The sequence below is a fragment of the Excalfactoria chinensis genome, chromosome 5, assembly GCF_039878825.1.
Source record: "Excalfactoria chinensis isolate bCotChi1 chromosome 5, bCotChi1.hap2, whole genome shotgun sequence".
In the NCBI taxonomy this organism is placed as follows: Eukaryota; Metazoa; Chordata; class Aves; order Galliformes; family Phasianidae; genus Excalfactoria; species Excalfactoria chinensis.
Window position 1 is genome coordinate 19,493,749 of NC_092829.1, and position 20,251 is coordinate 19,513,999.

Consider the following 20,251-nt stretch of genomic DNA (forward strand, 5'->3'; position numbering starts at 1 on the left):
TGTGAGCTGTCGCAGCATAGTGTGAATACCAGTGAGCTTTTCTCCAAAAGTCAAAGTAGATTGGTTTACTCTTGCTGACTGAGGTTCTGTTTTTCTCAGTCACCTTGGGGAACACATCCAGCTTACAGTACCTCAAGGCAGTTTGTTTTCCACTTGCTGGTTTCTGGTTCTCTGGGCAGCCACACGGGCAGTTGGAATCTGCTAGCAGAAAATGAGGGTGAGGGGAAGCAGCTCAAGAATGTGAGCAAATAACAAAGAATAGGAGAGTGTAAGGGGGGAAGATTAAATAAGACTTACTTTAGAGGCAGCATTAGGGCAAAGTTGTATCATGCTGTGGTAGATGAGTTAAGATGCAGTGTCAATGCCTAAAATGATTTTGTGGTAGCTTCTTTGTATAAGTAGCATGTGGTAGGTTTAAGTCAATTCATGGTAAGTCACATAATTCCAAAACAGAAATATTATTTCAGGAATTTAATAAGGAATAGATATTTCATCTTTGTTAACAGTGCAGGAAGCTAAATTTATACTATTCCCAAAACTGAATTCTGGAATCTAGAAGTAAAACTTCTATTGTCTTCAATATCCAATGTCTGAATGAATTTTGCAAGCTAAATCTCCATGTGTAACTCAGTGTGTTGCTTAATTTGAGCTACTTCATGTTATATCACCTGAGAACATGATACCATTGTATTCCTCTACTTTTATCCTGGAAATTGATGCAGGAAAGAGCAAACAGCTACAAAAATATACCAGTGCCAAATATTAGAAGTTTAAATATCTGTACTCATGATACTTCAGGATTAGAAAGAGATAATTGAAAGATTGGTTACCATATTTCTGTGAAATTCTTGTTCCCTTACCACGTGGAACAGGTGCCTGCTTACTGTAGCCTATGAGAGTGGTGATAACTGTAACAAGTGAATGTACAGAAGACCTCAGGCAGCAGTTCTGCTCTGTGGGTAAATTATTGATATTAGATTCCCAATGAAGAGGGGCACAGATGACACAAGTAGAGAGTTTGTGAGCAACTGATTATCCCAGTTCAAAAAATCAATGTAACCTTTTTTAAATTATTTTTTTAATAAATAAATTCTAGCATTGCATCTTCCCCTGGAGGGCTTCTGCTTTACAGGTAAACTTCCCAGACAAATGAGTTGAAACTCCTGTGTGTTGACCTTGGTTTTCAGGGAAAAGCTGCACGTGCCTTGTTTTTGTTTTGTGTGCGAGATTTCCATGGAAGGTTCTAGTGAGAAGCACCTTTATCTGAAGGCTCTATTTGCTGTGTATCATGTCATGAATAGGCCAGTGAATACTATGTATGAATGAAAAATAGGAAATCCTGTTTTCAAAGGTTTTGGTGTGAAAGAAATGCCAGTGTAGCACACTTCCCTCAACCGTGTTTTTAGTGCTTAGGTTGGAACAGCTATTTCTGATGCTGGGCAAATAAAAAAGTGATCGTGTCAGGTCTAGAATATACAGTATTTGACCTCACATTTTGGTGCTTTGAGCTTTTTTTGTCTGCAAATGAATTGATGGTAGCACGTTGCAGTGCATCCAGTGCAGGAGCCAGGTTTTGCTTTGGTACGGGGGGTTCTCAATGACTTATTAAGAGACATTTTCTTTTTTTCACATACTTGAATCTGTCAAGCAACTGGCTGACAGCCCCACTGTCCTTTAGTAAAGAAGTACAGAAATCACCATGCAGGAAAAGCTTAAAACTCTTGTTTTTTAAAATGAATATATTAAATCAGAGAAGCCCTGGAGTAGTTTCTAGCAGATTTGTGTGACCTCCTTATGCAAAGGACTATTTTTATTACATGAATCTTAAATTTATTATAATTTTCTTAACAATCGAGCAAAACAATTAGCTTTAGTTTTTTACAAGTTTATAAAGCACTTTGTAGGTGAAGAGCTCAAAGCAAAGGCATTGGAAGTTACTGCGTAGATGTCCAGTATGAAGATGTTCTGTGTGAGCAGAACTAAATTACATAGTGTAAGGAAATGTTCACATATAGGGCTGAATGTATGTGTCCTGAAGTTGTGGAATTGAAGCGTATGGATATTTTTTGTGGTGTTTCTGAAAATGATTGTAGTTAACACTGCTGAGCAAACTTCAGTCTGGAATGTGGTCTTAGGAAAGAAAAAAAGGGGGGTGGGGGGGAGGGGGCAAGTGAGGGAAGCCTTCCTATTTTTGTTGTTTTGGAGAGCACTTTATTTAAGCAGTGTGAGCTTTTCCTGAAACTGTTACATAATACTGTGTGCACCAGAACTAGAAAATGAAAGTGGATGAAGATAACTGGAAGAGTAGGATTTCCAATGTGTTTATATTGGGACTGTCTCTGACAGTCCCAATTAGGTAAATATCTTGTAACTTATTAGAGAGCATCACAAAGCCATGAATGATTTTAGGAAAAACTAGTATTCATTCACCAGTACTATGCAAAAATGTAAAGGCTTTACTGGTACAGATTACCAGGAGGGAATAGTCTTTGTATTTTGGCATCAGTTAAAATATATCCATCCATCTGAGCTTTTCCTTGAAACTGATGTATGTAGCATGTCCTGTCAGGAACATTGATCTGTTTTAGGTATGGGTGAGTGGAAAGGCTAAAAACTGTCACCCTGCAATCAATGTGTGCTCAGTTTAATCTAATGCTTGGTTGTTACTTTCTCAGTAGTAATGCTTGTGGTATTTCAAGGTAAAACTGCTTTTACGCTTATCCTGATCTGATTTCCCTACTAATTGCATTGTCTACTTTGTACATCGAAGCAACTGAATACGGGTGCTAACTTCTTTATTATACTTCCCTATGCCTTATAGCTTCCCTGTGTCAGAAATATTTCTGGTATCTAAAGCCTTCAAACATTCCTACAGTTGGATTCATGTGAACAAGTCTGTTTGGGGCAGTAAACTGAAGACTCAGGGTTGTCTTAGCATCTGCGTAACTCACTGTAGACCTGCTGAGAATGTAAAAGTAGCCCACAGTTGCTGCTGCACTTTTTCATGACTCACACAGCAGTGGGATGGAACCAACCTATTTTTTTTGTGTGTGTGTTATTAGGGAATGCTTTAGGTGAATTGCAGGTAAGCCTTGATGGTGCTCGTGGCACCATCTGTTAGCTTAGGTGCAGTGCTATAAAAAACTTGGCTCTAAAAGCAACATAATTGCTGTGTTTGCATGTTACCATGCTCCAAGCTAATGGTTACAAAGCTCTCATTATGACCTTCACTTGTATTACTAATTTACAGTATGATGAAATCGTGGATTTACAAGTTGCCTGTGCTAAGGCGCTGCACCCCAAGGGGCAGTTTTATTCTTCCCTTGCTTCCGTTCCTTATTGAAATTGCTATACTTTTCAGGCTTCTGGAAGATCTCTAGTCCTTAAGTTTCTGTACCTAGAATTGTTTTACTAGTAATGTTTCTAGGCTTTTAATGCTTCCACAGCACCCTTAAAAAGTAAGGCTAGTGTTCTGTATTGGATATGAGTTCTTTTACTCATAATTTGTTCCTTGAATTTCTATTAACTTTTGAAGCACGCTTTTTTTTTTTTTTAATCTTATGATAATCTGTAAGGTTTAAAGAACTTCACAATAAAGTCTCTTCAGAATTTTAAAGCTGTGCTGCTGTCCTGTAAGATCGTACTCGTGTTATATCTTGGTGGTGTCAGCTTGTCATGGGTGCATATCTTTCTTTCACCAGTTGAGCTTGTTAGTCTTCCTGCTTTGTCACCTTGTGTTTCAAAACAAAAATGATTTATCTGATTAGAAACATGAGGTAAGATTGGACTGTATCAGCCCAGGCGTATCTGCTTGAGTTAGAGCAATGACTAATTCATAGCCTCCACTCCTAGCTGAGGACCTTGTTGCAGTTGACTTCCTGGGTCACATAGTTAACATGCTTCCATAACTACTGGAAAGCCAAATTCTTATGCAACGTGGTTAAGAAAAGCCGGAAGTGGTTAAAAATATCTCAGATTATAACTAAACTTAAGTTCAAATTTCTTAAATTTTGATTTATTTTTTTTTTTTTTTTACCTCCTTGCTTCATTCACCCCTATGGAAGATGGTGTAGTAGAGGCTTTCAGACACTTACCAATTAACTATTTGGGATCTAAGCCATGAGTTGGGATCTTAGTGTATTGCTCCAAGTACTGTTGTGCTCATCACCACTTCATTAGAGTAAAGTAGCTATGTAACTTTTCATATATGAAGTAAGCTTTTGTATGTGGTGGTTTTTTTTGTTTGTTTTTTTTTCCATTGCAAAAGGGGCAAGTTTGTTAGATCTTCAAGCCTGAAACCTACCATCCATTTAGGACAATGAGATGCTGAAGGTGATGAAGGTTAGAGTTGTGTTACTTCTTCAGAAAACTAATGATTTTCTGGAGGATTACAGCATTATTTGTTTACTTTCTACCTTATTAATCCAATTTGGCAGAAGGCCTTCAGAGAAGACTTGGCAAAAATGAGTGCCAAACTATACTTGAGTGGAAGAAATAATTACCATCAGTGCATTGTAACTCTTTGAAATCTCATTCCCATTGCCTTCCTTTGCGAAGAAGGGCATAGGATGACTTGGGTTGGAAGATCATCTAGTTCTGACACTCCTGCCATGGGGAGGGTCTTCTCCCACTAGACCAAAGCCCCATCCAACCTGGCCTTGTATTCCTCCAGGGATGAGGAATCCACAGCTTCTCTGGGCAGCCTGCTCCAGTGCTTCATCATCTTCTGAGGAAAGAATTTTCTCCCTAACATCTAATCTAAATCTTTCCTCTTCCAGTTTAAAACCATTCCCCCTTGTCCTATCACATATGGACTGTGTAAAAAGTTTCTTTTTGTTTATTCTGTGAAGGAGAGATCACAGGCTAAATTTTGTTTTTCCATAATTGAAATGATGAAAAAGAGTATCTTTGTGCCTCTGTGGCATGTCATTATGTGTAGACAAATCAGAAGGGAAGGAAGGTGCAGAAACATCTACCTAGAAGCTGACTTTCCTGTGCATCTTCAGGTAGGAGGATGTAAAAAGGTGAATCTAGATTTGTTTACTCTAAGCTGAAAGTTGTGAAACAACAAAATGAGGAAGACAAAGGAAAACAATACCCTTCTTTCAGTTTAGCATTGCAAGTAGAAGCTTCTCAGTTCTTATTTGTGTGAATTGGTATTAAAGAAACTGGTGTAAATGCTCCCAGTTTTGCTTCTGTGTTAGAAATATCAGGCACTAGTATTTGGTCAGACATATTCTGTCTTATCCTTCCACCTTAAATAAAATGTCTCTCTCTGTATTTTCATTTATGTTGTGAAAAACAGGAAGAAATGTGATACTGGCTCTTACCCTTGTCATAAATCTGCATTTTCCTTTTGTTGAGTTTTACAAAGGCTTGTTTTTTGTGACAGTAGCAAATGAATTATGTATTCTTATCACCACTGAATGTCAAACTTCCTTTAAATTTAAGAGTAGTAATGGAATCTCATGACTTTCAAGTATTTTAAATAGGCCTGAAAAACATGTTCTTGAGTGCTCAGCTTGCTCTCACACTTAGTTTGACGTTCTTGTGTGTCGCTCAGTTTTCCTGAAGAATGTTGGAAGGGAAGCTAGAATTTGGGAAACTCGTGCACAGAAATCCTGTGGGATTTAAGTCATGATAAGCTGTGGAGAACAGAGGTGCCGTAATGGAGTTTAATTGTTTGGCTTCTGAATAAAAAGATGTGATAAGTTCCAACAGTAGCTCTGTAATAATAGTAACTGCTTTATTATGTGCATTTCTTACAAACAGAAAATAGAACAGAGTACCTCAGCTTTCTTAGTGTTTTCTCGCTTTCAGGTAATTCTGCACTGGTATGTGTTTTGAGAAGTAATAATGCTGTGTTTAACAAACTGCAGTTGGGATTTTTTTCAGGATTTAAGAATGAAGAGTTCTCAACTTTTTCCTGCATTTTTCTTGATTTATTTTATTTTACAAATTACACTCATTGATTCAGAAAACACCTTATTCCCCTTATTACCAGTTTGCTGTATTGTATTATTTCCTTTCATTTTTGGTGTGTTTCAGGATTTTGTGCCATTGTATCAGGACTTTGAAAACTTCTATACCAGAAACCTCTACATGCGCATTCGAGACACCTGGAACCGTCCAATTTGCAGTGTGCCAGGGGCCAAAGTGGACATGATGGAGAGAGTTTCCCATGACTATAACTGGACGTTCACGTGAGTCACATCGAAGAAAAGGCTTCCAACAGCTACTTCTAAGTGTAGGGTCTCTAAAAGCACATTGAAGGCTTTGCAGTTAAAGGAGCAGTGAATTATGTTTATTTTGAGATTCACACTGTATGTTTTGAACCACACCTGGCCACCAAGATAATTATATAATCTTTGGTGTTAACAGTTACTGATGATTCTGCATTAAGACTTCATAGGTCTATTCCAATAGTAAAACTTATGCTTTTGTGTGTGATGCACAGAACCTGGAGCAGGTCCTTTGGCTTAAATTACTTGTGATTTTTTTGTGCTGGTTTAGAATCAGTCTAGACACTTGGTGAAACAAAACCAGAAATTTAAGGATAGGTGTGTTTTGTTGTCTTCCGGTTTTGTTTCTATTTTTAAATTGGAAAAGACTTAACACAAAGCTTGACATTAAGAGGTTTGCAGCATGCTATTTGGTGATATTTGTCGTGTATCTCCTTGACTTTCAAGAACAGAATAATTAAAACTTCTTTTTCCACTAAACTTCTTTAATCTCCTTGTCACGTAGCATTAACACAACAGTGCCAGATGTGTTTCCTTTCCATGGTCAGAGGATATCCTGCTTGAGGGACTGCCAAGTTAACTGATCTAGATATCTTATTTTCTAATTGGAAAGCAAATAGTATGTTTCTGAGATGGAGGAGGGACAGTGTCAGATATGAAGTGTTTGAAAATCCTGAAGTAATATTTGATATAATAGCATAACTGCCTCTTTGTATAGACTGTTATGGGGACTTCCATTTTTAGTTTGTGACTATGGAAGAGGAAGAACATGTTTTTCATTGCTTGAGTTTGATAATGAGAATCAGTGCTGAAAAAAATTGATTGCTGATTCTATGGACTTTTTAATAATGTTTCAGTACATACTCTATGAAACTCAAAGAGTCTTCTGGCTTAGTTCTACAATTTTGTGTGTCCTAATTTCTAATGTTTTTTAAACACAGGTACACGGGGAGAGTAATAAAAGGTGTTATTAATATGGGCTCCTATAACTACCTTGGATTTGCACAGAATAATGGAACTTGCCAGCAGGCAGCAGCTAAAGTTTTGTCCCAATATGGAGCTGGGGTGTGCAGCAGTAGGCAAGAGATGGGTAAGTTGGAAGAAGATAGGATGTTCCTTCAGTGTTTGTTTCAAAATATTTAATTTGATCTCAAATCTTTTAAACATGACTTGTTCCAAATCTGGAACTTTAGGCTATAAGCAATAAAGAAACCATTATTTTAGTGAAGATAAATTGACCTTCTGGATTTAGTTTATACAGCCCAGCTGTTGATTTGCTAATGTTTACAGTGTTTCTCTTTGGGATTTTGAGTAAAGACTGTACTGGTTGATGGAGATGTTTGTTGCAGAATACAGCAATAGTGAAAAGTTTTCACTCTGAGTTTCTTCTATTTTATGTGCAGGAAACTTGGACAAACATGAGGAGCTGGAAAAGCTAGTTGCCAGATTTCTAGGTGTGGAATCTGCAATGGCATATGGCATGGGATTTGCAACCAACTCTATGAACATTCCAGCTTTAGTAGGCAAGGTATGGTTCAAGTTACTGGTAAGAGCACATCTAACAGTGTTTTCTAACTGGACCCACCAGGTCTACTTGTCTAATTTTTTTTCTTTAGTGACAGCACCTGCAGTTATTCTCTGTGGAAATTGTAGGTCACAGGAAGAATAACTAGCTTTGCAAAAACCTTTGGGCAGCAGCATCCTAGAGACCAGTAGCACTCCAGATCTTGAAAGAACTGCTTAGCATGTTGTGGCTTGCTTCCTCAGGCTACTTGTTAGTATACTAAATTAAGGTTGATTGCCTTAAAGGTATTTTGATTCTCTTGAGATAGTAAGAATTAACTGTCATTCTGCAATACTTCAGTGGATGGTGAAACAAGCAATTATTTAAGCTAATGACAGTTGTGTATCTATTTACCACACTAAGGCTGCAAATCATTTTTTAGCTAGTCTTGCCTGAACCAGTTGCATTTATGTTGTTGTTTTTTTTTTTTCTTTAGTTATTAGGGTTTGTTTAGTTGAGTTGAAAGGTGTTGTGTGCTTGCCGATGAAACTTTTTCAATATCTTTTTCTTTCCCCTTCTAAATTAGGGCTGTCTAATTTTGAGTGATGAACTGAACCATGCGTCTCTAGTGCTTGGGGCGAGACTATCAGGAGCAGCTATTCGAATCTTTAAGCACAACAGTAAGTATCAAATGGTGGACCTTGCCTTTCTGCTGGGTCTTCAGATCAGATGGAAACTCTTCTAAATTTTCTAATAGTTGGAAATCCCCTTTCATGTAAGAAATCAGTTGCTGGTTACCTTGAAAGGTCAGAAGTCTGCTGCTAGTATTTAGTCAGTGTGAACTGGAAGTTATTTGATGTATTCCGTCTCAAATAGTAGTGCTTAGATTATTTAGCTGGGCTGACTTGCTTCTCTGCAAATGAAGAACAACACATTGCTCTCTGGCAGGCTTACAGGCAGTAGTGTTCTAATGTAGCTTCTTGTTACTTGGGTAGCTCAGCACTGTTAAACTCATCTAGTAGTCCCTGTAGCATATTAATGTGGCCTTGTAGTGGTCTAGGTTATGATTTGAGAGAATAGGATAGTTTTTTAACTTTAGGACCAGGTGCCAGCATGGTCCTACATTAACAAAACCTTAACAATACAGATGTCATGACTAAACTTGACAACTATGTGTTTATGTAGTGTAGTACAATGGGGGTTTCAGAACATGAAGCACTGGTTAACTGTTAGTTTCTGTGCGCATTTGGAAACAGATACTTAGAACTGTCATTTTACTACTTTCAGCCTCCTCCTCCAAAGGAGGCATTGTATTTTTCAAACTAAAAGAAGACTTCCTACCTCTAAGTCTCAGTGAAAGATGTACCATCTCCCTAATTCGTGAGGTCATTACCTTCATTCTTCAGTTACTCGTAACTTGTAGTGCACTTTTTATATTATCATTCTCTTGAGATCATGTTGACTCTTCCTTTGAAATCTCTGGTGGTGACAGCAAAGCTTGGGTGACTCTAGTTCATTTTCTTTCCTTGTCCTAATTGGTGATAGATCCTTTACTCCGTTTCTTGTTTCTTTAGTCTTTTTTGATATCTTATCTCTATTGTTTGAGTACTTTTCCTTGAAGAAGTACAGAGTGTACTGGTAACATTTCTTTTTGTTGTTGTTTTTTTTCATCAGTCTTGATTGTAGCACAGTTTGGTTGCTGGGCAAGATCACAAAAACTTTGCATTCATCTTCTGTATTTGTATAAGCGTACTTCTGAATATTGTCCCATGTTCCAGAATTTTAGGGAGCGCTCATGGAAATATAGTCCTGGGTATTATGTGAGAAGGACTTTAAAGTTCTGTCATTATAAGGAAGAACAGATGTGGAATTATAGGGTACAACCTAGCAGTGGTGAGACTATGGGTTACTCTAGAAACTTTCTGCATGTTGAGGATCCATGGAAGAGAGTGGAATAGCAGATTATAAACTGCATGTGTTCTCAGTACTATCTTGTTATGGTCTCTGCTGCTTTAATTATTCTCATTTTTTCCAAGACACTAATGGTTTCACTCATTATTTTTAGAAATTATTTTCATTTTTTCCCTACCTCATTGTGCAGTTTATCCTTTTCATTAAGGTTAGACCTATTTTGAAGTCCTTCTCTTCTGTTAAAGATTAGAGCAGCCGACTTTTATTCTAGTATTTTCCATAACTGCGCTAGATTCATCTTTTCTTCCATGGGAGAGATATTGGAGACCGATTACTCCACTGGTTATTTGATATGCCTTCTTCTGATCACTAACATTTTCTAACAGTTAAGTTGACCTATTTTACTCTCTACTTTCTAGTCTAGTTCTAGTTCATAAGCTCCACTTGCTGCTTTAGTTTATCAGTCGTCTTTTCATAATTTATGCTCTTTTTGTGTCCTTGTATTTGCTTGTTTCTTGCTCAACATTTTAGTTGTTGTGATTGGATTACTGCCATCTCTGTTCCTTCCTCACTATTATTTTTTTTTTTTTTTCTTCAGGACTGATTTCACATGTATGCATTTGTTTATGCTGTTAGGTCTACTTGGATTATGTCAAGTGTTTTTTAGCCAAACCTAGTAAGGTTTCAGATTACACATCTACTAACATCATCATCTATCTAGCTTCTGGTATGCTTAGCATTGTCATCTTTCCTACACTGACTTTCCCTCTTTCCTCCCTGTTTGTTTTTGTAGCTTCCCATTTCACACCTTTTGTTTCTTTGTCTTTTAAACAGAAAATCCTTGTTCTGCACTTTGGTCAATCTTCTACTTTGGCTGATTATCTTTGAGCTTGTTCCTTATTGACTTATTTCTATACCTAAAAGCACTGTTTCCCCTTACATTCCTTTCTCTTCTCCTAGCAATGAGATGTCTTTCTCCAGCCCACATTCATTCTTCCCCTGCCTTCTTACTCTGTCTTTGCAACTTGTGCTACCACTTGTACTTTTAATTTAGGATGGTCAAATTCTTCATTGGAGTTCGTGTAATCACCCTGTCCCTTTGATCTCCTCTATGGGCCTGCAATTAGATGAAGCCTATGCTTACAGACCTATGTATGATCTCTCTTCTGTACCTAAGCAATTTGTGTGTTTTTGGAGTGTTGCTATCTTTTGTCATGTTAGAGCTCAAGCCAGTAGCTGTTTCGGTACCATTTAACGGTAATTTCTGGTGCAGATATGCAAAGCCTGGAGAAGCTGCTCAAAGATGCTATTGTACATGGGCAACCTCGTACACGGAGGCCCTGGAAAAAAATTCTTATCTTGGTGGAAGGAATATACAGGTACAAACTATTCTTTATATTCCTAAGACTCTCTGCATAAGATATAGCTGCTTAGTGTTCAGGTTCCTTTGTCAAATCAGAATGAATATTATCACTTCAGTTATTTCACGGATCTCTTATCTAAGATTAAATCCAAGTATGTATGCCTCACATCCTAAACTTTCTGTTGCTAGAATGGTAGCTGCACCTGGTATTATCACTATGTTCACCACATCTAGATCAGGTTTTAGAAGTTAAACTAAATTGATATTCATATCAGAGCTGAGGTCTTAATGAGGTCTTAAATTGCTTGTCTATTCCATTCTTTCTGAGCTCAGTGGATGATGCTAGTGTGAATGGAATTATGCAATGTGAAGATTTTTTGTAAGTGTGTAGGAGTATGTAGTAGGTTTAGCTGATTGGCATTAAAGTCATTAATGTGACTTTCAGCACAAAAAAGTTCAAGTCTGTTCTTAGCCCTAAAAGCAATAAGCAAGTCGAATGTCAGATCAAAATACTTACGTTAGAGGGGAAGTAGAAAAGGGATAATTCATGTATTAAATCATCAGTGATGATGTTCCTTTGCCTCTTATTGCTACTGCTACTACTTTTTCGGTATGTCAGCATCCCAAAGAGGTTAAACAGGCAGAATATAGTTACCTGAGCACTACGTACAAAGAGAATATATTTTTCAATTCTGCAAAATAGAAATTCATGTAGGAAGTTCTATGTGATCACAATTACTAAGAGTAAAGAATAGAAATTGCAGTGATTTCTCACTCTGCAAAGAGAACCGCAACCATTAAGTCAACTCACAATTAATTTCTGTTTCTCAACAGTATGGAGGGATCCATAGTCCGTTTGCCTGAAGTGATTGCTCTTAAGAAGAAGTATAAATCCTATCTGTACCTTGATGAGGCTCATAGTATAGGGGCACTGGGTCCTACTGGTCGGGGTGTAGTGGAGTATTTTGGACTCAATCCTGAAGATGTGGATGTTATGATGGGAACATTTACCAAAAGCTTTGGAGCTGCTGGAGGATACATTGGGGGCAAGAAGGTAAAAAGCTGAAAGTCTTATGGTTGTTTCCTGCTGGTGTTGTAGTACTTTATTAAGCATTTCAATATTGATCTGTTTCTTGAATTGCCCTTAATGTCCATTTGTTTCATGATTTTATGTGCTGTCAAGTACAGTGAAAATCTATTCAATGCCAATGAGCCTAATATAATAAAATACCTTTCAATTCCATAGTTTCCATGTGGTCAGTGATGAGCTTAGTCTGCAGAAAGTCTGGCAAGGGTGCATGCAGTACCATCTTAGGAACTGTTAGGAGCCAGGAAGCAGGGATTTCTCAGTGTTGCTTTTAATGAGGCAGCAAGAATGTCAAAAGCTCAAGTTTATCAGCTCTTTTGAAAAAAAAAAATCCATTTCTTAGCTAAGCCTAATGGAGATGATTTTTTCTGGACTTGAGCAGTTTGCTTTTGAAAAAGACTTCTTTGTATGTATGGGTACTGATTCTTTTCTATTAGAGGGTACTACTTTAACATACTGGCATTTGTCGAACTCTTTGTCTAACTGCCTTTTGGCAAGGATAGCATAGACAGTTACATGTGTCCCTTCTTATATTCTTGTATGTTTATTACAGAGGAGACATAGTAATCCATTACTTCAGAGTAAAACTCTACTAATTTGCCTGTCAGGACAATAGCTGTTTAGATGCAAATAGTGACATACTTCACTCCATCTGAATGGGGATGGGACTTGTAGAAGTTCCTTTCTGAGATTTTACTGCAGTTGTAATGAGTATGACATCTTAACCAGAACAAAGCACCATCTTATTCTTTTTCCAAGGTATTGGAATGAACTCCCTTGTTGTAAGGTAAAGCAGCCAGAAGTCCTTCGTGGTTGTATTTTAGGTACTCTGAGGGACTGCTTCAGAAGTAACAGGCCTTAAATACCCCTGCCTGGGTTATTTCAAAATCCTTATACAACTTTAATTTAACTCTGACTCCAGGCAGACAATCGTACAAAGGTGTAGAATCATTCAGTTTTATAATATGTTCCCCTCTTGTGCTGCGGACAGGGCAATCTTAACATTTTTATGATGGAATCTGTCTTGGCATTTGTACTGGTTTTTGTGATATTTTCCTGGAGTAGTCTCATTATTATGAAGGATTTTGTTGGAGCTAAACAACAAGCAGCCTTAATCTATGGTCTGCTGGTCTTTTGTTCCTATACGACCTGTCTTTACACTCTAACAAATCTAGGATTTGTGCAGGAGTGGTAGCCTGGATTCTTGCAATCTTAAATAAAGCAAAAGATGTAATTTATGTTGTGCTGGTAAATGGGAGAAATTAGTGTTTTGTGACCTGTGCCCTGTTTGGTGATTTTTATTTTTTATGGAGAAGCAATTATATTGAGCATGATGCCCCTATAGATCCTGCTTCCCACTATTTCACTTGTTTTAAGCCCCTATGGTTATAATAAATACTCTCAAAACAAGGGTTTGCATACAATTTGAGTAATGCAAACACCTTGTTACAATCTAATGCTGTTGTTAAGCAAATCTGTCATAGTTGCTTGTATTTTGTCAATGGATGTTCTTGCCCTGGGACATAATTAGAATCATAGAATTGCTCAGGTTGGAAAAGACCTCAAAGATCATCAGGTCCAACCTCATCCTAACCAGAGTACCCTAACTCTAATAATCCTCTGCTAAATCATATCTCTGAGCACCGCATACAAATGGCTCTTAAACACATCCAGGGATGGTGACTCGACCTCTTCCCTGGGGAGCCTATTCCAGTGTTTAACTATCCTAGGTGGTCATGTCTCTGCTGTTGACGCTTCAACTGTTCATTACTTATACTGTAAAATAAGTCCTTGAGCTACCTGTTCTTTTCCAGGATGTTCTAGAAGAGGGTTGTTGTAATGGCCTAGCTTACTGTGTCATTAAAGCATTTCTCTGGAGTGCTGATAAAGCAATGTCTGATGGCCTCTTGTGTTTTGGTAGGAGCTGATTGATTACCTCAGGACTCACTCTCACAGTGCTGTGTATGCAACATCAATATCACCTCCTGTTGTGGAGCAAATCATCACCTCCATGAAGTGCATTATGGGTGAAGATGGTACAACTTTTGGTGAGTCTTTGCAACATTAAACATGTGGAAAAGGCCAAACAAAACTCATTTAGAGAACCAACTGTTGTAGCCTTCCTCTTTCCTCCTGTTCTTCTGTCCATTGTTATTTTCCTAATACTTTTAGAGTATTTTGTTTTATATTTTACAGTCTTACTTGGTTTCTGAAGGGGACCATAGTTTTGATTTTTTTTTTTCTTTAGTATAGCTTGATGTTTTCAGCTTGGTTGAAGTAAATGAGGACATTTTAAAGATCTTTTTTACTCGAGGAGCTAGAAGCAGAATTCAAGATCAATGGATTTAATACACCAAGGAAGGCTTGTTCAGCTCTCTTGATTCAACTTTTTTTTTTTTTTTTCCATGATAAGAAAGGGAATTCTTAATCCATGTGAAGTCCTGCAGCCAAATTTATGCAACTTATTTGCCTGATAAGTAGAAGTTTTTTTTCAGGAATGAAATAAGTAACTTACACATCACAAGTGCAGGCTGCCTTGAAATGGAAATTGCACAGCAATGTACAATACTTTCCCATCTTCATTGGCTCTTAAAATGTTGTGAGCAGCTCACACAGGATGTCAGTGTAGCTCACTGAGAATCTCTCTGTGGCTTTCAATTCAGATGCTCTAATACATTCAAGCATTTGAATTCTCAGTTACAGAAGTTTCAGGCATCTGGCCACAAGGTGGCGGTATACACTGATGAGCTGTATTTGTTTTTGGACTTTGATAACCTGGTCAATTAACTTAGCTGGTAACTCCTACAGTGAATAAGTATGCCCGTTAAATAACTTTATAATCCAAGTTTTCCCTGTTAATGCCCTCAGAATAGATATTAACCTAGTGTCAAGCTACCTAAACAGTGCTTCATCTTGCTGTCTTAAAAATGACTGAGCTCTTCTTAGTTAATGATCTGCTCAAGTGTTGATTGATTTGGTTTTCTTCCAGTATCTGTTTGGCTTAATGAAGTGGAAAAAAGAAATGTGAAACAGAAATCAGTTACAAACTATGGCATTTTTGCCCCTTTCTGAGGCTGCAGTATAGTACTGATTCAAGCTGTGAGAAGGGAAGCAATGTCCACACTATGCCTTTCTCCTGCCATTATGCCAGCAAGACCCATCCATGCAGAAAATAGAACCAAGTCAGGAACCAGTCAGTTAAAAAATAACTTTAAACTCAATATATATATATTTTTGTGTTGATTAATATGCACATTGATCTATATCCTAGTTTGGTTCATAGGACTACCGGTATTCCTAGCCCCTCTTTCGACTGCCAAAAAAAAGAGTGCTTATGGTGTTTAAAAGTTGTATCATTTCAAGGAAGCTTCTGCTTCAGAGTTCTGAGTGAGTTTTAGTGCTTTCTTAGAAGGGCTAGGTATAGCAACTGAGTAGCCACAGTCCTGTCTAGTCAGAAAGGATTTCTCAGCTACAGCTCTCATGAAAGTGTTGGTGTCTCTGTAATTACCTAGCTCAGACTTCAACTAGCATAAGTTCCTTATAGGACAGTCCCTGAGTGGAGTTGTTTTTTTTCTTTTTTTCTTTTCTTCTTTTTGTGTGCAGTGCTGTTTTCTAGTCAAGCTCTTTATTTTCTTTGAGGCTTTAAAGATAGTAGTACTTCATAGGTATTTTCTTTGGATGAAATGTGATGTCTTTATGGCTTCTTTATCTGCCTGCTTCTGTTCACCACATGCTACTTGTAAAAGTAACCATTCTCTGTGACATCAAACCTTTGTGGAAACTGTGGTTTCAGATTAAGATGGTCAGTAGCTGAGGAATATGACATAGGAAGTAATTTGTTTTTATGGACAAAAGATTTTTGTGTATTACTTTGCAAGAATAAGTTAAAATTCTCTTCTGTGTTTAGGACTATTTCTGAATCTAATGAAACATCTAGACACTCTGAACTTTCAGTGCAAGGTGTTATAGTTACTAAAACCTTACATAACTATAAAAGAAAACATCTAGTTTTAGATCTTTCTAGCAAGCTGCCAGAGATTAAGCAAAGTATTTGTAATAGGCAGCATGGACAAAATACAGATGCTATGAAAAGTTGAATGGCTGTTCACAGCGATCTTAGAACTGACAGTCTGCAGATATGCTGCCTGAACTGGGACAGCGGTGTATTGTGTCTTGGATTCATTCAGTTCAGACTGATCAGTTAATTCCAGGTACTGTTGATGCCTGTAAGTGACTGTCAGTTCTCAGTCTCTGAAAACAGTTACAGAAACACATTTATACATAAATGCAAGTATATTACTTTTCCTTTCAGCCAGACTGTAAAAAGCAGTTCAGCAGACTAAATGATGGCAGAGCCCTTTTTACAGATTCTTCTGGTACTACTTCTGAAACTCCTCTACGCTACCTGGTTATTGTAGTACATCTGTCCTATTATGCTTTGCATTACTTCTCTTACACTTGAAGACCAAATAAATCTGAAAATAAAACATGATTAACTTGGGATCATTCTGATAACTTCTTCAGCAGAACAGTCCTTAAGAGTGGTGAACATCTTAGGCATGTTGAACGTCTTTGGGGAACTCTCCAGTGTTAATGTACATGTCACAATCATTACATTTGACTCTGATATATAGTAAAGTAGAGTGAGGAGAAGGGATGGAGAAGACCTCTTTCCATGAGTGAATTTTTGGTGCTGATGTTCCAGTTCCAAGTCATTGTGACTGAGCCAGGAACAGGCAGGCATTGCAGAAACTTGTTAGTGGCTCAAGGGGTGCTTCTCTTTCTCTCTGTTCAAGTCACAAAGATGAATAAGCTATAGCTGGTTTTATAGAATGAGACATTTTCATAACAATGATAGTAACTAGGGAAAAAAAAAAAAAACATAAGCAGCTTTTTGGGGATTCGCAGTCAGAATACAGTAACTGACAAAGTGATTCCTGGAATGGGGCTCTGGAAACTTGTAGGGCCACTAAGTTGTTGCCATTCATGTGGTGCTTGGGTTATTTAAATAGACTGGGGGAAGATGAGTCACCTGGTGCTTATCCCAGTACGATAGATATTGTTAGCTTTTATGCTATTAAGTACTTTAACCTGCTTCAGTGAGTTTTTCGGACTTGATGTATTTGAGTTGAAAGCTTGATTTTTTGCTGTTACAAGCTCACTAGGGTTAGGAATTCAGTTATCTTCTTTTTGTGTAAGAGATAGTAACATATCCTGTGCAACTGGGGTTCTGCTAGCATTGCTGGTTTTTAAGACTCAACCTCTTTGTTGCCCTGATAATGTTGCATGGGTTGCATACAAATGGGGGGAAAAAAGAACATAAAGTAAAACATAAATTCATGGGCAAATTCAAACATGCAAGATGAAGCCAGTCTAGAGACTGGTTAACCTGCATACATGTTTACTGTCATCCATTTCATTTTCAGGAAGTAAATATCCCATAACTAATCAGTGCCATTCTAAAATAGCATTTGTAGAATAAGTTCTGGAGACACCTTGGGCAAGATAGTATTTCAAATCTGTGTGAATGTTGGCTTCAGCACTGTATAGAAAACCAAGTTAACTATCCTATATAACTCTAAAGTTGTAGACAATGGAGGTGGAAGTAGTGCAGTTTGTCTGAACTGTAGCCAATTAGTTGCATGTAGTTTGATAGGTGTTTGTCATCTTAGCACTTCAAATGCAAGGAACTAGTAGAATATCTGGTCAATTTTATTAATTAAAAAAAAAAAAAAGATAAAGATATTTCATCTTGCTGTTGTTGTATGCAGTGAACTTGAGTTGAATCAAAAAAAGTAGTGTTAAACCAATTATTGCCAACAGCAATTAGGATGTACAGCTGTGTTGGCAGGGAACTGCGAGCCTAACTCAACAGTTCAGAAGGCTGGATCATTGCTGTATTGTTGATATGCACAGGAGGAACCACGTTGGAAACAAAGCTAAGCCTGATCCCTGGAAATTCTAGAAGAGAAGAGACTGGAATTAGTATATTAACCTCCATATGTTTAATTAGGCCCTTGAGTGGGAATATGACTTCAACAGCTAAATCAGCTGCCTTAGCAGTAGGCTTCAATTCAGACATTCTGTAAAAATTCCTCTTTTCCTTGCAAAAAATGATCCAGAAATATATGCAGTCATAAAATGTAAGCAGGAGCAAAGAAATGGCTCACATTGTATTAGTTGGTATAGAATTCTAAATAATGCATAGGAAATTTGTAAATAAAGTTTGTCTCTTGTCATTAGTAGCAGTAGACAACCAAATGGAAGCCTGTCTGCTTGAAGGGGGAATCAATACTTCTTGTACAGGCTGAGGTTGAAAATGTTCAATTAGCATTAAAATCGTTTCATTTGAGTTTCCTCCAATAATGCATTTGTTAATGAGGTGTTAAATTATCACCTTGAGAACCCAGGTTCCAGTCAAAACTAATTTGAGCAAAGTGAAAACTTTTTTTGTTTCTACCCTTGAGAATCTCAAGCTGAGCTGGGAAACGGTTGGAAAAACAAATACTCTGGGGGTTATAAAGAGAATTTCCTGCTTCTCTCCAGGGGACTGACAGCTTTAAACATCACTCTCTGTATTTGTGCTTCCAGCTGGGGATCTTTTAAATCCAGCTTGCTGCTGCATCCTTACCTCCCTCCCACTGTGCATGGCAAACCTAGAAAAAATGTTTTAACCTGAGCTGGGGAGAAATCCTTCAGCTGTTGGTGCTTTGAAGATTGTTTAGAGGCATTAACAGACCACTACCCATTGTTTTCTGCATTGGAATGTGAGAGTTCCTCATTACCTCTTCTTTTGAACTTCAGTCAGTATTGTGATGTTTGTGCAAGAGCTCATAAAGCTTGATAACTGTACACTTGCTTTGTTCTCATAACATCCCAGTACATGCTATTTATGTTCCTCTATCTACATAGCCTAAATATTGATCAGCTGTAGCAGAAATAGGATTAGGAACGTGGCTTTGCTGAAGTATTTTCATTTTCTTTCAGTTTGTCTACTGTGAGTTGAAATGTATACCTCTCTTTTTCCTCTCAACGCTCGGTGTTACATTTCTATAGTATGTTTGTAGAGTGCTGTTCCTCCTGGGAAAGGAGAAAAGTACTAGGCAGCAGCTTGCCAGCATATCTTGTCAACAGCAGCATAATTAAAAGTTTTGTTAGTCTGTGAACGTCAAAGTAAAGCATTTGAACGGAAGCAATCACAAATAAGGTCATGCACCCTTCTGGCTAAGGAGAAGTTGATTTCATGATTCACAGTAGTTTACAGCAGAGTTTGTTTTTGTTTTAAATACCTGAATGACCCGCATAAATACAGTTCCTTAGCATCAGCCCTGGCAACTGCAACCATTTTTTTCATAGAAAGTTAATACTAGTATTACAGTGTCTGCAATGACAGGCATGTGGCTAAACTTTATGTAGTGCATATAAGGCCATTTCAATTTGGAGATTACAGGGAGAAAATAGATAAATTAACAACTTTTTTTGATGTATTAGTGAGAATGAAGTATTGTTTGAAGGCTGGCATAGGGGACTTTGGAATGATCTTATTATCGTAAGATTTCTCCTAAAGTTGTAAATGCTCAATTACTTCCCTTCTGACTTGAGGGTAGGTTAACATGCAAATATGAGGCCTGTGTAGTCCATAGGTATTTTTGTTTTTCCCTATAGCAGTGTCTGATGCGGAGTGCCTTTTTCTTTATGATATTAACTATGTAGATCAGGTCTGTTAAACATTGGCACTGTGTAATTTTTTGAGAAGGTGGTGTGTAGTACAATTTTTTTTTATATGTTCCTGAATGAAAAATGTGGCTTACTACACTGTTTCTGGTGCTGTCATGTATGAAGAGAAGATCTATGCTTTGTAATATAGGGTGAGCTCCAGCATGGCAGCAGTAATGTAAACAACATGTAGCTATTGTTTGTTTTTAATCTTTGAGGAGGATGGATTCAGAAGAGATATTTCTTTACTGCTAATGCAAATGAGCTTTAGAGATGAAATTATTTCTTAGAATGCTGCTGTTCTTGTTTTTCTCAGACTTAAGGTGAACTTGAATACGTGTCCTACATTGAATATACCCTCACTTTTGACTATAGCTGTCTTTAAAATATGGAAGTGGGCTTATTGGCTGACCTTATGGCTGATATTC

General features: G+C 37.6%; 1 protein-coding gene across 1 annotated transcript in view; it reads left to right on the plus strand.

The window, feature by feature from the left end:
* The window catches only part of SPTLC2 (serine palmitoyltransferase long chain base subunit 2), a 55,912-nt gene that overhangs the window by 11,942 nt on the left and 23,719 nt on the right, over nucleotides 1-20,251 (plus strand). Inside the window, exons 3-9 of the mRNA XM_072338299.1 lie at nucleotides 6,049-6,203; nucleotides 7,184-7,332; nucleotides 7,646-7,770; nucleotides 8,333-8,426; nucleotides 10,931-11,036; nucleotides 11,855-12,074; nucleotides 14,029-14,155. Coding sequence (XP_072194400.1) covers nucleotides 6,049-6,203; nucleotides 7,184-7,332; nucleotides 7,646-7,770; nucleotides 8,333-8,426; nucleotides 10,931-11,036; nucleotides 11,855-12,074; nucleotides 14,029-14,155 — 976 coding nt within the window. The remainder of the gene's footprint in view (nucleotides 1-6,048; nucleotides 6,204-7,183; nucleotides 7,333-7,645; nucleotides 7,771-8,332; nucleotides 8,427-10,930; nucleotides 11,037-11,854; nucleotides 12,075-14,028; nucleotides 14,156-20,251) is intronic.